Source organism: Phalacrocorax carbo, chromosome 6 (genome assembly GCF_963921805.1).
Source record: "Phalacrocorax carbo chromosome 6, bPhaCar2.1, whole genome shotgun sequence".
Taxonomy (NCBI): Eukaryota; Metazoa; Chordata; class Aves; order Suliformes; family Phalacrocoracidae; genus Phalacrocorax; species Phalacrocorax carbo.
The window spans coordinates 2,457,962-2,470,637 of NC_087518.1; the positions used below are offsets into that span (position 1 = coordinate 2,457,962).

General features: G+C 46.2%; 1 protein-coding gene across 5 annotated transcripts in view; it reads right to left on the reverse strand.

Moving 5' to 3' along the window:
- The window catches only part of ITPR1 (inositol 1,4,5-trisphosphate receptor type 1), a 180,009-nt gene that overhangs the window by 34,655 nt on the left and 132,678 nt on the right, over positions 1 to 12,676 (reverse strand). For all 5 annotated transcript variants that reach the window (XM_064453422.1, XM_064453424.1, XM_064453427.1 and 2 more), the window contains 6 exons: positions 11,934 to 12,187; positions 6,196 to 6,396; positions 3,978 to 4,088; positions 2,674 to 2,769; positions 1,787 to 1,909; positions 693 to 797 (listed from right to left, as the gene is read on the reverse strand). In XM_064453422.1, coding sequence (XP_064309492.1) covers positions 693 to 797; positions 1,787 to 1,909; positions 2,674 to 2,769; positions 3,978 to 4,088; positions 6,196 to 6,396; positions 11,934 to 12,187 — 890 coding nt within the window. The remainder of the gene's footprint in view (positions 1 to 692; positions 798 to 1,786; positions 1,910 to 2,673; positions 2,770 to 3,977; positions 4,089 to 6,195; positions 6,397 to 11,933; positions 12,188 to 12,676) is intronic.

Genomic DNA, 12,676 nt, shown 5'->3' on the forward strand with positions numbered 1-12,676 from the left:
GTAGCTTGGTAGAGACTTCACTTAATTTACCTTTCAAAGCAGGCCTATATTTAGCTCCAAGGCTGACAATTTCTATGCTGTGGTCTTATCCTTGCAATACCTAGCTGGGATTTCCAAGGATCCCAGTGACTCCCTCACCGATTGCAGCTGAGCAATCTGGTCGCCCAATTCAAGAATCTTAGCAAATTTTAGCCACACACTGCACAGGCAAGTGTGAGGAATAAGAGGTTCTATTGCTTTTCAGAGAGTTTTGTGAACTCTCCATGTTTGTGTGTGTTTTAAGAAGCATCTTAGATTGTGCATCAGGCCAAAATGTCATTTTAATACAGAAAGAATGGCAAAAGCTATCACTAACTTTATGGATTCAGCAATAGTACCGGCCAAAATGTAACAGAAGCGAAGTTACACTTCCTCCTGCCAACAGAGCTCTGCTCAGCTCCATCTTAAAGCCCACACATGACAGCTCAAAAATAGCTCCCCCCCAGCGGCTGTCAAAAAATAAAATTAAAAAAATAAGTACACATACATTCTCATGTCAAAGATGACAGTCCACACACAGGTAGTCAGTTCAATCAAAATACCACGGATAATGTAACCGGTGTTTAACTGCACCGTTTCTCTTCCAAGCGGCTCTTTCCGCAGCAGATCATCTCCCCCCACACACCTCCCAGCAGCCACCGGCTTCCCTTTACCTCAATCTGTGCCGTGTGCTTGGCATAGAACTCCAGAGCCTCGTCTCCCTCTATCTGACCTCCCGGCTTCAGCATGTTCTGCAGCTCTTTGTTATGACGAGCCAACTAAAATAAAGGAAAGCAAAGGGAGTGGGAGACACCAGATGTCTCTCTATGATATTAAATTTCTGATTTTTGGCATAAAAAAAGAAATAGTACGCAGTCAGCTGCTAAGAAAGGGCAAAGTTGACAGAAGGCTTGTTCTGTGCCAACCAGACACCCTGCAGCTCTATTTTGGGAGCAAGTCAGAATGATTCAAATATGTATTATTTTTTTTTTTTAATATCCGTGTTGTAATCCTCTTTTACCCACCCTCTCCCACCCTTTGCCTGACTTGGGAAACTTTCTGAACATCCACATTCGGTCTATCCTTGTACACCCACCCTAATTCAAAGGTGTGCTAATCGCACAAGTATCCAGGCAAGGATGGAAGAGAAAACTTCCATCAACTGAAGAGCAGATGCACAAGAGCACTGCTCCAAAAATGCTTCTGGATGCTCTAAATTCATTTTACAGCATAATGATAGTTTTTCTTCTCAGATGCTAAAGGAAAAGTCGTCTCTAATGCAGTGATACATGCAGCATCAATATATTTAGTAGATCTAGATATACTTCCTGCCTCTCCTTGGCCTTTTAAATACCTCATTGTATCAATACAACAAACCTGACTGTCTCCAACATAGAGAGAATGTGGCAAGAACCGTAAAAGCAGAGTGAGATTTCTGCTTACGAGTTCTTTGGGAGTATAAAGTAACCTTTGATACAGCCGAAAAAAAATACATTGCTCCCCAGTACTGCCAAGAACTTGGATCACGTGTCTTCAGAAACTTGGTCAAGAGCCTGCCTGCTTCCCGTGATAAAAGAAAACTAAAAAAATTTTCTTATATTACAGAATTTTCTGATTCTTTAAGGGCTGGAATTTGCTCTGATAAGAGGAGAACACGCAGGGAGTTTATCTCAGAGGTCAGTCACTGAAGCAATTCCAGGGATAAGCAGACCTCTCGCTATTCAGTTTGTGACACTTGCTGCTACAAAAGCTGTAGGTGAAATTCTACCTGATGAGCTAATATGTAGATGTTGTGTCCCACATTCCTCGGAGATGCCGCAAGATCTTCCCCATTCTCTCCATCCTCAAATTCTACTTCTCCTTGCATATAAGCCTTCTTTATCACTTCCACCTAGAAAGACAGACAGAGGCCAATGCAGAGACAGCTCAGGCCGCGGGCTGAGGCCAGTACACATTTGCCACTCCTACAGAAGCGAAAGGGAGCTGAGCAGATACATTCAAGGGGAAGGTCAGTGGGTTTTTTCATCATCCAGGATAAAACAGGAGACCTGAACTGAACACCTTCAGCCCAGCTCCTCAACACAAGCAGCTAAACTTCGCGTTCCCCTCTAGGTAATACGCTCTGGGCCACCCTCGTGGCACGGTGCGTCATGTCTGACCTCTGGCCCCCACCATAGCTACTACGTGCACCACGACAAGCCGACAGCGCTTCAGCTGTACTTTGAATGTCCTGTTTGTGTTTTCACCAGTTAACACATTAACCAGCCCAAAAGCCTGCTACAGTCTACTGAACAGCTTCTAGGCCACAAGAAATTGTCGTTCCTCTCTGCCTCTTGTGCAAATGGCTTCTACGTGTGGATTCCAAAGTGTCAGACGATGCTCCCTCCCTGCTTTATGCAGGATGCTGGATGCCTCCTCTGCAGCATTCAGCGTGGCTTCCCTAACTGCTCGTGCTGCCTGGGAACAAGACAAACCCGTGCCTTGGGGATGCCGCATTAATTCAACCAAATCCTTGAAAGGCCTTCCAGTTGCCAGCGATCCATGTACAGACCTCTTGCAGCACGCCTGGGGTGGACGTGGCCACCCCGGTCTCCCCAGTGCTCCTCTACCTGGCTTGGAGGGAGTCGGGAGTTTTGGGGTGATCCAGGGACTCACCAGCTCTTTGGGCCTCATGTTGTAGAGGATCCTCTCTGCGTTCTCGCTGTCGTGCCTGCTCTCCATGATTGCCAAGAGCAGTTTTGAAGCGTTGTTCTGAAGGGAGGGAAGAACACCACCAATCACTGCCAGGAGTCAAAAAACGAGGGTAGGCAGCCAGGCTCCCACAGGGCTCCTACAGCCTCGCCTGGCCGCGCACTCCCTCTCCTCTAACTATTGAGATACACAGCTTAGTACAATTTTTTACCAGTTTATTTCCCAAACCCTACTTACTGGGGGCCATCAAATTAACCCAAGTTAAAAGTCAGGTTTCTGAAACACTGAGGTTTCAAGAGTGTGTATTATTTTGTTTTGTTTCAAAGATACTGCAGCATTACTACAAGTTCTCAACTCCAAAATGGTGCAGCTCAGCTTTACTCAAGATACTGCTGATTAAATCAAAGGACGGCCAAGGCTGAAGACACAGACGTGCTTCACTGCTTTTAACTGAAAATTATTCTGTGACCTGCTCATGCCAAGAAATAGAGGGAGGAAATGGGAAACTACCACAAGGCACCAGACTACTTTAATACGAACAATTAAGATTAAAATCCATCATGACTGACAATAAAAACCAATAAAAGTATTTAATTTTGAAGTATAATACTAATTGAGTCTAAAAGCATTTTTTTATTTAGAATAATAAAAAACTCACATCACCCATAATATGGTGTGAGTCGGCAACGGAAAGCAACGAGACATTGCGCTCTAAGACTGGACAATAAGTCAGAAAGGAAATATCTGTACAACATGCTCGAAGCAGGAGTGCTCTGTGGCTACCGCTGCTAGAAGACAACCTACTAGTGTATTTTGAAGCCAGCACCAGGGTTAATTATTTCAGCATTATTATGAAGAGCCCTAAAAAATTCTTGATGATTAAACATCAGCTGCTTAAACAGCAGCAATAAAGTATTAGGAAATTAGATGTAGCATGAGAAGTTTTACTTCCATTGTATATGTAAAAGCTCACCAACAACAGAGAGGTTTTCATCCGCTTTAAATTTTGAACAGGAAATTATTTTAGGATTCCTCGGCGTATCTTGACTGCCTGCACCCCCGCCTTCTGAAAACTGGCGGCTCCATGTTATCACTTAAAGATGGCATACCTGCGACAAACAATCTTTGGGCACTGCCTCCAGCTCGCTGATGCATATTATTATATCCCAATATTCATAAGTGCCAAAAAATTAACACCCACATAATTCCAACAATAAAAGTACGTTTCATCTTAGTGGTGACGCGGGTCGCACAAGATATTCACTTGCCTTCAGTTCCAACACAAGGTCCATCCTCTTCTTTCCCAAAGGGTTGATGTCATTGAGAATTAATGCTGTGATGATGTCAATACCGTTGGACTCGTGAGTAGCGATGCAGTTCTGTCCAAAGAAAATTCAAACTTCACTAATTGTCTACACCAAAAACGCAGCCTAGGCTGGCGACCCAGCCAGAACAGAAGAATCACCTCTTTCATCACCTCGTAAGCTGTTCGAGATGGATAGCTGAACAGAAAACTCCAGCCAGTGGAAAAACAAAAGATTAAGGCATTTTGTTTCAAGCTTTTCCTATCATCAGCCATGGCATGTCCTACTGAAACCACCCAGCCTCAGGAAGCAGAAAACAACACAGTCGATAAACGAAGCGTTCACATGCCAAAGCGAGCAGGCTGAATACATAGCTAAGGAAGAACACTGTTTTACTAAGATTAGGGAAAGTTTTCTTTATTTTAGATGTGCCAATCAACACCTACTTCAGTCTTAACTAAAGAATGTGAATTTCCATAACCTTTTTGCTTACCCTTTAACCCTGCTTTCGTAATGATCTATAACTAAAATATACAAACCAATAGTAGCTTGCTGGCTTCAGACTGCAGAGCCCTGCTCTGTCGTCTCCGCTGCGAAGATCCATACCTATATCTAAAGGTTGTTATTCCACCTGATCCATACGACAGAGACAAGCTGCCAGTTATGAACTGACACGTACCGCCTCATGCCTTCTCTCGCGTAGGCAGGGTTTCACCTGAACATCGGTCACCCCCACTATACTTCGCTTAGCTTTGCTGTAAATATGTTTGAGTGCACAAAGAAAAGGCACCTCAAAGGACAGATATTCTTGAAGACTTTTTGAGAAGCCACATTCCAGTCTTTCCGTACCATGCTACGGTTCAAATCGTACGCCAACGGAGAGAAGAAGCAGACATCCGTGTTTGTAAGTGCAGAGGTTTATTGTTAGAAGGGTGACAGCCACCCCGCACGCAGGACGTAGCAGGTCGTGCCAGTCCAAGGGGAAAAGCGTTCGCTGACACACACGCCGAGCACGTTATTTGTTGAGTCAACACCACAGAGGGGCCAGAGTTTTGGAAGACTATTTTGGGGTACTTATCTCTTTAGTACAGCTTACTCTAGAGTTTCAGAATTCATTTGACTCATTGAAACAGTTACAGCAAGAGTCACATTTAGACCAAAAGGCAGAAGAAATGGGCCTGACTAACTGGCAATGCTGCTCTAGAACACGGCTGTACAACCTGCGGGAAGGTGAAGTGGAGAAGCACGGCTAAGCAGTACAGCTGCCCCTGCCCTCTGATCCTTCCCACTGGAGCAAACCGTAATTCTTGAGCACCCACTTTGTCTGCAAAAGCAGTTTTTATCTTCCCACGTTCCTTGCTAATTACTCAACCTCTGAGGCACAGAGCAGACCAAATCCAGCCGTGGGTCAGTAACTGCTTTATCTGACAGGATTACTGTCATCATTCAGTTACGGCTTCCCTGGAACACGCCTACTTCAGCCACCATATTTGCTTTAGAACAGTTATTCCTGCTTGGAGCAGAACCCACTCCTGACAGCAAGTATGGTTTGGGGGGACCTGGACAGAGTCTGCCTCCCCTGCCCCACGACAATTGGTGGTCCTCACCAACACGTAACCCTTGCTCATCGGGAACCACCGCCACAGCCCCGTGCAAGCGCACGGACAGTCAGCAGCGACACACACCCGGTTCTACGCACAAGACTGCATCTGAGAACAACCTCAACGTGGTTATCGCCTTCATTAACGAAGCTACAGAGCTCAACCTCCTCCCCTTAGGCTGTGGGGGGACAGACGTGTTTCTGGCCTCACTTATAACAGGCAGCAGAGCTTGGTTTGAGCAATATTATTACTATGAAGTATTTCAAGTACAAAAATTCCCCACTCTTCCCTGTCAAGTGTAATAAAACAACCAGAACCCTAGAAAAGCAGAAAAATCTCTTCTGCTTTGAGTTGTTCAACTCCTCAGAGGGGGCCTCAAGAAAGCAGTTGATTAGGAGTTTATTGGGGGGTGTGGGGGGAACCACCAAACCCCCAAACCAAAACCCCTTTGCCAGGCAATTAAAGCGAGCAGTGTCGTAAGACGACACAAGTCCAGCAGACCAAGAGCCCAGGCCCAGCAGAGCACACGCTGCGGGCGTAAGGAGAAAGGGTGAAGCTTTTCACAGCTCTGGGTGTGTTACCTGGTTCTCGTGGCAAGGCCCCTGACAGTACTCGGTCAAACTTTCCAGCGTCTGGTTGATCAGTGCTACGTTTTTCTCATTTATATACAGACCAAGAAGTCCAAGTCCACCAGTTGTGCTTCCACAGATACAGTCTAGGAACTGCAGTGTCTCACACACCAAGTTGTAGTTTGTCTTGTTGTTCTGGCAGCGAAGGAAATTCTGTGGGAAGAGCGTCAAAGGGGAAAAAAAATATATATACAAACTGATGTTTAGATCATAACATTTTATTAGGTTCATCAACCCACAATTCTACTGCATAGTATATTGCTCTAATTTCACTGGAGCCTGGACAAGCAATTTAAGCCTCTTTCAGGGTTTGCTTGCAACGGGCTGCTCTCCTGAGTTCATCCATTAAAGCACCGAAATCCAACGCAGAACAGGCCATTCACTGCGGATCAGAAAGCTCTCCTGAGCCTGGAAGCTTTCCTTCCAGCCTACCTGCTACATTTCACTGCTAGCCATCACTCACAGCTCTCTCCTCCCGAGACCTTTCTCCAAGACAGAAGCCGCAATTCCCCGGCTCTGGTTTCACAGCAGCACCACCTGCACAAGCGGCAAGGAGGCACCCGACTGCATGCCTCGAAGGAAGGCGTCTTGAAATGCAATTCTCTCAATTGCATTTCTTCCCACATAATTATTGTAATCCTTGCTTGAAGCTGCTGATTAGGAGCAGCTCCTCTAATGAAATACCAGATTTATCAGCATGGATTAAACATGTTTCCTCTCTCCTGTATTCCAAATGAAAAATAAACAAACCCAACCAAAACAAAGGACAATTAATGAAAAACAATTTCCCAGTGACTCAGATGCTGCTTGTCAGTGTTTCCAGCAGCACACTGTAAAAATGGATAGCCACTATCACCTTTTCCTCTAAGCTTCAGCAGGAGAGCTCCTATCTAGCTTAATTCTAGCAGGTTACAAAACACTTCACTTCAAAGGTGAAAAACCCCCTCAGACGAACAAGATGCATGGGACTATGGAACCAGCAAGGTCTCTTCTGCAAGCCTGCAGAGAAGCGCTGTTAACTGATTGCCTCCAGTGCCTCTGTCAGACTAATAAGTCTTTTAAGGCAAACAGACTGAGAAATTGCCAGATTCAATTGAAGGCTAAGCTAAAAAAGGAAAATGCTGTCTATGAATGCAGACTAAAGGTGACAGTGATTCAGCACATTTCAACTGATTGCTCATTTAGTATCCTGACTTTTGATTAACTTGTCAGAATGTAGAAAGGTTGATGCTACAGAAATCGGAGCTCGTGCCTTCCCTCCAGGAAAAAGCAAAAGTAATGGATAATACCGAAAGCCATGAGACAAAGTGCTCCCCGGCTGCGGTGTGGCATTTACTCTGATTACAGCTAGGTTTATACCAGCCTTAGCTCCTTCATCCAAAGTCAATAAACACAAAGGAAAGAGGAGGAATGAGGCACAGGAGGCAGAAGGACAGTGTCAAATGGCTAAAACAAGGGGAAGGAAAAAATTGTACAAAACAAGACCCTGCTACACTGTGAGAAACTGCCCCAGGGAATGTCTGCTGCCGTCTCAGCCAGTATGGATCGAGCTCTTCAGTTCCTGGCATCCAGAGCGTCCCACAGGCTATGAAGTGGGAACACAACTCTTCAATACTGAACATGCCGTCCTATAACTTTCGGTGGGAATGAACCTGAGGTACCATCCATGAGGCCCTGCATTCCGAATAAAGAGCTGTAGTTGCAGATTCAGCTAGAATATATGAAAAAATATGCAGCTTGGGGGATCTTGAGGAAAGAAAGGGGAAATGAGTGTTCATACTGCCTGGGTTTAAGGATCCTGAACGCTCAGTTGAGAGGGAAATACCTTCTGATGGGGTGAAACGCACTCAGAGTCAGGCAGTCTCTAAACTCCAACCTTTGTGAATAACCTTCCGGAGATATTTAGCTGACTTCATGCTAGTAACCATTTTTAGGGAGCCCAGTCCTCCCCCTACATGACTAGATAGGGCTACACTTGCAAAGGCAGCATCTGCAGCCAGTTCTTAATGCCTCTACCATGTGTCAGGGTGTCGGACGCTTTGCTGCCCAGCACACAGCCTAAAGCCGAGTACGCTTGAGAGAAAGCACGACGGCTAAACCCAAAATTGGCTCCTTTCAGAATACCCGCTTGGTTTGCTCAAGCAGGAGTGAACACAGAATCCTTAGAAGGAACAGTTCTACCATTTAAGTGGGTAATTCCCCCAAAAGCTTGAATGTTTGGAATGTCTTTGCTTTAGCAGAAATCTGATCCCTAATTGGAAAGACTTTACAAAGAATGAACATAAATAAGAAGAAAGTCTTAGTACAGAGATATTTTTAAATGATCAGATGCAATCAGGTAGGGCAAAACATGTTTCACTGAATAGAGGCTCGCTCTTTGATCTTATAAAGCTAATTCTCACACACACTTCTTGCCTAAAACACGACGATCTAAACCAGCTCATTCTCTGCACGCAGTAGTACTGCTCCGCTAGCCAAATGATTGAATCACTCTCCCGCAGCATGCAGAGCTTTCCTGTTCTTTATTACCTAGGTTATGTCTCCAGGGATTACGAATAAAAGAAACAGTCAAATCCAATGTTAATAGTTGTATCAATTCCTGCTTTTTACTGCACAAAGCAGTATTTAACCTACTGACTTTGACATTGAATCTGAGCACGACTGGCTAGGATATTACTACAATATTTTTATTTCACAGAAATAGCTCACTTGGTAAGAAAAAAAAAATACAAGAATTGGAATCCTATGTTTTTCCCATGAAGATGGGGTTTTTAGGTGTAGTGCTGAGCTGCACGGTTGGCTGTGTGGAAGGCTGCCGGGTACCGCCGGCCCCAGAGGGAGAGCACCGCTCCCTGTCCTGCCGGGAATCCCCGCTCCTCTCCTCCGCGCTTCCAGCCAGCACAGCTCTTGCTTCCAGCAAAGCGTTCCCTGGAAGCTTCCTCGCTCGGCTTGTCACGAGCTTCAGTTCTCGTGACTGATTCTGTAGTATACAGGGACATCTTCATTCAGAAAAGACAGGGCACAGAAAGGACCTCCTAAGGCAACCGGTGGGGCTGCAGCCTGGCCAAAGCAGACCAGACCACAGGCTGGCGACAGCAATTCAGAGCCCAGACAGCTTTGCTTCCAAGCCTGAGCTCTCGTGCAGAATGAGGGGTCAGACCTAACGCAAGTTTAATAAGAGCCCCCAAGTATCTGTGTGCTGAGAGTCAGAGATATCAAGAGCGCTCCACAGCAAAATCTGATGCTTTCAGCCTGAAACCGGTAACAAAACATACTTAAGCATCCACCTGTTGTTCCAGTCCTTGCATTAATTTTCAGGAAGATACTGCATCCCCCTCCAGACCCACGGAGCCAGCTGGAGGGGGGCTGCATGCAACACAGAACAAACTGCAGTTTTATCCGCAAAGGGAACGACTGAGCGATGCAAAAGGCACAGTATTGCGACTCCCTAAGCCATTTCGCAAAGACTTCCTCCTCCTTGAAAGCACATATCAACTCTTACAGCCGTGACTTGCATTTTCCTGTTTTTGCACAACATCAGGCTACTCGTAATTGCTAACGGTTTGTAAAACGCTTGGTTTGACAAACCTACAACTGCGCTGGGCAGGTGATTCCTATTCGCTTCTAATGCAAATCCAGTTTATGCAATTTTGGAAGACACACAGCTTCCAGATTAGCTCTTATTTATTCCCCGACGCAGCGAGCCCATTGGCAATATCGATAAGGGGTTCAGTTACAAGGTACTAGCTGCAGACACAAAGATCCTGAAGCTTCAGACACTCCAGCCTCCCCTTCAGGCTGAAGGGGAAAGGCAAGCAAGCAGCAAGGGGATTTGAAAAATTGTTCCTCTCACCTCCTTTGTTTTTTTTAACCTTTCTCTCCCAGAGTTGAATGTAACTACCTGCTGTTTGGGGAATGTAATTGTTCAGGATGGCGAACAGCTCAGGCCAAGTTTCTGCATTGGCTTGAATTCAGTTTTGCTCCTATAGCTTTCGGTGCCTAGCCAAAGACAGCAGCAGCAAAGCATGTGCGCGCGGTTTGGACTACTGCCACGTAAAACTGCCGTCCTACTTGTCTCCGACATCGCTAACGGCATGAAAATTGCTTGACAAAACAAAGATCAAATGTTTTTTTGAAAAAATTAGGAGAAACCCTGATGTATGTAAGCCCGGCACTGATATAATACTAAAAGAATTACACGTTCCTAGCACAGGAACATTACCATACAGATTTGATTTCACGTATTGCCAGCAGCAGGGCATTCGAGTTCAACGGAAGTGATTTGGCAGGTCTGAAAAGCACTCACGCAGGGTCCTACACTTCTGGCACGCTGTACAACAATATGCAATCACAGCAATTATTCCTCCTTTATGAGGGCATTTAGTACATTGTACTGCGTCTCACTAGCTCCTCGCCTGCGTGCAATTCTAATCCAGCAGCAGTGGTTACGCTGAAAAATCATGTTAATTGCAGTCCATTTGTAAGCAAAAATCTTATCTCCTGCGGAGGCACATGCTAGAAAAGATTACTAGCATGAGTTCTGGGCTCGCTATTTAAAATTATACAAACACATCCCGGAGTATCACGGGACAGCTGAGGTTGGCTGGGATCTTTGGAGACGATCTAGTCCAACCCCCACGCCCTGTCATGGGGCACCACCGAACAGAGCCTGGCCCTGTCCTCTTCACATCCCCCGTCAGGTATTTATACGCATGGGTGAGATATCCCGAGCCTCCTCCTCTTCAGCTGACCTCTGCCAGCTCTCTCTGCCTCTCCTTGCTCATCAGATGCTCCAGTCCCTTAGTCATCTTGGAGACTCCCTGTGGGACTTGGGAGGCCAGGACTGGACCCAGCACTCCACTGGGGGCCGGGGGCATCACGCCAGGCACCCTGGACTTGAGCACATCCAGCTTCTTTAAATGTTTCCTAACCCAATTCTCCTCCACCAAGGATTAGTCTTCCTTGCTCCAGACCTCCCCTCTGGCTGCAGGGATCTGGGTTTGTGAAGGCCGGACTTACCGGTAAAGAGCAAGGTGAAGGTGCCACTGAGCACCTTGGCCTTCTCCATGTCCTTTATCACCAGGGCCTCTGCCCCGTTCAGCACCAGACCCTGCTCTCCCCAGTCTCCTGCTGCTGTGGATACAGCCTAGAAACCCTTCTTGTTGCCCTTCGTGTCCCTCACCAGATCCAACTCCAGCCGAGACTTTCCTGATGCCATCCCCACGTGCTCGACTCCACGCACACGAACAGATCCAAGAAAACCTCCGAGAACCTGTTCGCTGGCAAGCCAGCGTACGCCTGCGGGCCGCTGGAACCAAAGTCCCAATGCTCTCTTTGTTTTCCTACATGACTTTTGTTTTTCCCCCTCTTTCCTTCCCCTCCCAAAAGTAGATCAGTAACTTCACAGCAGAACACTTGCTTGCTTTAAGCGTATACTTTTAAGAAGCCACATCAAGTGTTGGTCCCACCTCCCTTTATATACGTGGAAAAGGCCACTGAACACAGGGTAGTTGGACTTCCCCGTGTCTGTCCAGAAAGGTTTAAATACTTTTTTTCTGGATTATCTTCAAGGCCAACGAAAATAGTCAGTCACGTATCAATTTAAAAAGGCGTGGGATAAGCGAGACCGATGCGGCAGCAGCGACTGCACGAGGCGACATGAGCGCGCCTGCTCAGGAACCAGGCTGTACCTGCAAATCCCGATTGTGGTTTTCACAGAGCAGCTGCAAGAACCGGAGGATGGGTTGCATTATTGAGATCACAGCACTCATCTCCAGGTCATCTTTGCTCTTGTCTGCTGCAGACTGTGCTCCTTCTCCTGCCGAATAATGGTCATCGGGATCAGCCTCCCTCCGGTAAGTGTTGTAAGCTTTTCTCGTAGCTGCAGAGGCCTCCAGTAACTGATCCCGGACCTCCTCGGTAATTTGGGTCATAGGCTCTCTCACTAAAACACACAAGAACAGGTCTTCCTTAGGAAAACTGAAGAGAGGGGACCAGAAAACCTGTTCACACATTTCCCGTTACAGTTTCACACGCAGGCCAGCTATTCATCATCCGTTCTTTTGGTAAGTACGTTTAGTGTGATGTGAGGGTCTCGAGTTTAGAAGGATATCATGTCACTCTCTTCGTACCTTTTATGCGAACCACACTGAAGTTACAAATTCTGGTATTAATTGGTTAGGGCACACACATCTAGCACTATCAGGAGTTACGATAAAAGGACCTGCTAGAGAAGAACATTAGGATTTCTCCGCTCATTGTCAGAGAAGGCGCTGACCACAACCCACAGTCCAGGGTCGTTACTACGGATCAGATTTGGGCAGCTTGTCACGATAGACAAGGCGGCAGAGTCTCATCTCAGAAATACTTTTCATCATTTCAATAGCACAATCTCACAAATGGATGAAGAGGGGATGAAGCTCTTGAAATCCCA